At 34.7% G+C, this 2,498-nt stretch overlaps 1 protein-coding gene across 1 annotated transcript; it reads left to right on the forward strand.

Moving 5' to 3' along the window:
* The first annotated feature begins 303 nt into the window (after window positions 1–303).
* LOC133875739 (protein LURP-one-related 11-like) lies at window positions 304–1,473 on the forward strand. The gene is made up of 3 exons (XM_062313960.1): window positions 304–664; window positions 752–994; window positions 1,264–1,473. Exons 1-3 carry the CDS (start codon window positions 428–430, stop codon window positions 1,396–1,398), a joined length of 615 nt encoding a protein of 204 aa, XP_062169944.1. The 5' UTR covers window positions 304–427; the 3' UTR covers window positions 1,399–1,473.
* Window positions 1,474–2,498: the final 1,025 nt, after the last annotated feature.

Raw genomic sequence — 2,498 nt, forward strand, 5'->3', positions numbered from 1 at the left:
CATCGCCCCATATATATATATATATATATATATATGAAAAGTAAGCACTTTTGAATACTATATGGTTTATGATTAGCTTTCGGGTGTACCTTTTCATGCTTAAGAACAAGTCAAGAACTTGAATAAACATAGGAACTTGCTACTTCTCTCATGCTAATCTTTTAACTTATTAAATTGATTCATCTGTATAAATATATAGCATTAGTGCGCCACCAGAGTCCACAGATTAGACAGAAACTTAATTTTACTGCAACGTGTTTATATGTAATTTTTATTTTTTATTTTTTACTTTCACTCTCAATTATCATTAGCTCAGAAAAGTTTTTTCTGCTCTATATATATGCCAACATAACTTCCGGGGGCTAGCCAAAAGAAGATAGACATCTAAATACTCTATAGTTGTTGAAGGGTAAATCCAACTTTAATTATGACGGCAAAGGTTCATCCCCAAGGGCTACCTTCCTCTGCCTCCTCCTACTTCTCTTCCAAACAAGAAACATTTACAATATGGATGAAGTCTCTGGTGTTCGGTGGCAAAGGTTGCACTGTCTTTGATGCCAAGGGTCAAATTGTGTATCGAGTTGATAACTACAGCCGCAAATGCAGAGATGAAGTCTATCTTATGGATTTCAAAGGAAAGGTCATATTCACCATACTAAGAAAGGTAAAAAAAAAAAAAGATTATTAAATAGCATCATTTTGAGAAGTTTGGACTCGATTTATGCTCACAATCTGTGCTTTTCTTTTGTAGAGATTCAAATTGTTCAGGTTTTGGGAGGGCTACAGATCCACAGCTACAGAGGTTGACAGGAAAAAGCCTGGTTTCCAAGTAAGAAAAACTTTTAGGATTTCAAGAGGGGACTCACCAGTCTCACCATATGAGGTTCTTGTGGGGTTAGATGAGAACCAACCAGGCCATTACAAGATCCAAAGCTGGGGTAGCAACAAGTCAGCATGCAAGATAGTAGACCAATTCGGGGGGCTTGTTGCAGAGGTGAATTTAGTCTTACACATTTTCTCATTTCATCATTCTTGAAGGGCGTTTGCCACTACAATTTTAAACCAAATCGCAAAAAATATATCGTTTGTGAGTGCGTTTATCAAAAAAGTTATATCTGAAAACGTAAAAAAATTCGCAAGCAAGAGGGAACGCATGATTTTAAAGGTCAAATTACGTTTTTACTAAACGCTTAACTGTGTTTTTAAAAATCGTTCATTGCTTTGAGTACCGTTAATTCTAACTTATCATGTTTTCATGGACAGTTACAGAGAAAGAAATCAGCATGTGGGGTTGATTTAGGCAACGATGTTTTGACAATGGTGGTGGAGCCCTATATTGATCACTCTCTTATCATGGGTGTTTTTGTTGTGTACAGTCTCATGAATCACAAAATGTGAACGTGTGTAGGCAATATAATGTTCATTTTGAATATTACTAGTTATATGAGATACGTTTGCATGTGCTTCGTAACATATTCATACGGCTAGGGTTAGATATGTCACACCATTTAAAAAATTTAAATGACGTGATATCATTTGCATCGTTAAATACAACAACATAAAATTCTGACCATGAAATGACTCATCGATCTCTATTTTAATTGAAATTGAGAGGACCCTTGTCCGGAAATGTGACCCAAGATGTTATAGCCTATTCATGTATGCCTGTTAATTAGTTGCAAATTGTAGTTCAATTGCACGAGATCTTGCTCCCAATTAGCAAGCCCCAAAAGCCAATCACTATTATGTGCTCTACTGTTCTTTGTTTTTGTTCAAAGCATCTGTAGGAGGAGCTTGAGGATCTAATATCCCTAAATGTTCCTTGAAGATTCATTTCAGTAGCTAATGCAACATTGATTCCAATTGCCACTCAAAACTAAAAGCTTGATAACAATAAACAATAGACGATTTCATGACTCAGTCCATCAATTGATCCATCGATCACCATAAACCAGTATTAGAAACCAAGCAGCTAAGAAAAGAACTTTAGCCAACATAACAAGCTGTAGTACTTCACCAATTATCCAAAATCAGAACAGGGGAAAGATATATAGTTGAATCCCTAGATATTCTAAAAGACTAAGCTGTGAGGATTCTGCGCTCAAACTCACTCTCAATAAGTGAGACCCGACGTGTATAATATTCAATTGAAATAGGGTGAATTATAAATATAAGGTTCGAAGCCAGTACTTTTGTTCTAATACCATGTTAAATCACCAGTTATTCTAAAAATTAACGTAAGCCGATAAAAAATAAAAAATATAATTATTTATAAAAATTGAAAATAGAATGTCTGCTAATCGTAATTGCTTCCTAGTGAGGGATGGGAGTATGATTCTGATAATAGGTGCTATAAGTTATAATATTAATTAATGGTTGCTATTTTTTATTAACTTAAGTTTTTGAAATAACCGGTAATTTAACAAGGTTTTAAATTCAAACCTAGACTAACAAGAGGGGAATTTACTTCCCAAGCATGCTCATGAGCCTTCATTATT

This window comes from Alnus glutinosa, chromosome 8 (assembly GCF_958979055.1).
Source record: "Alnus glutinosa chromosome 8, dhAlnGlut1.1, whole genome shotgun sequence".
In the NCBI taxonomy this organism is placed as follows: domain Eukaryota; kingdom Viridiplantae; phylum Streptophyta; class Magnoliopsida; order Fagales; family Betulaceae; genus Alnus; species Alnus glutinosa.

Bases quoted from the DNA above. Each gene is read 5' to 3' on its own strand.
- LOC133875739 (XM_062313960.1), top strand. From the start codon at position 428: ATGACGGCAAAGGTTCATCCCCAAGGGCTACCTTCCTCTGCCTCCTCC. The intron at 665-751 runs GTAAAAAAAAAA...TTTCTTTTGTAG, and splicing joins TATTCACCATACTAAGAAAG to AGATTCAAATTGTTCAGGTT. The intron at 995-1,263 runs GTGAATTTAGTC...TTTCATGGACAG, and splicing joins TCGGGGGGCTTGTTGCAGAG to TTACAGAGAAAGAAATCAGC.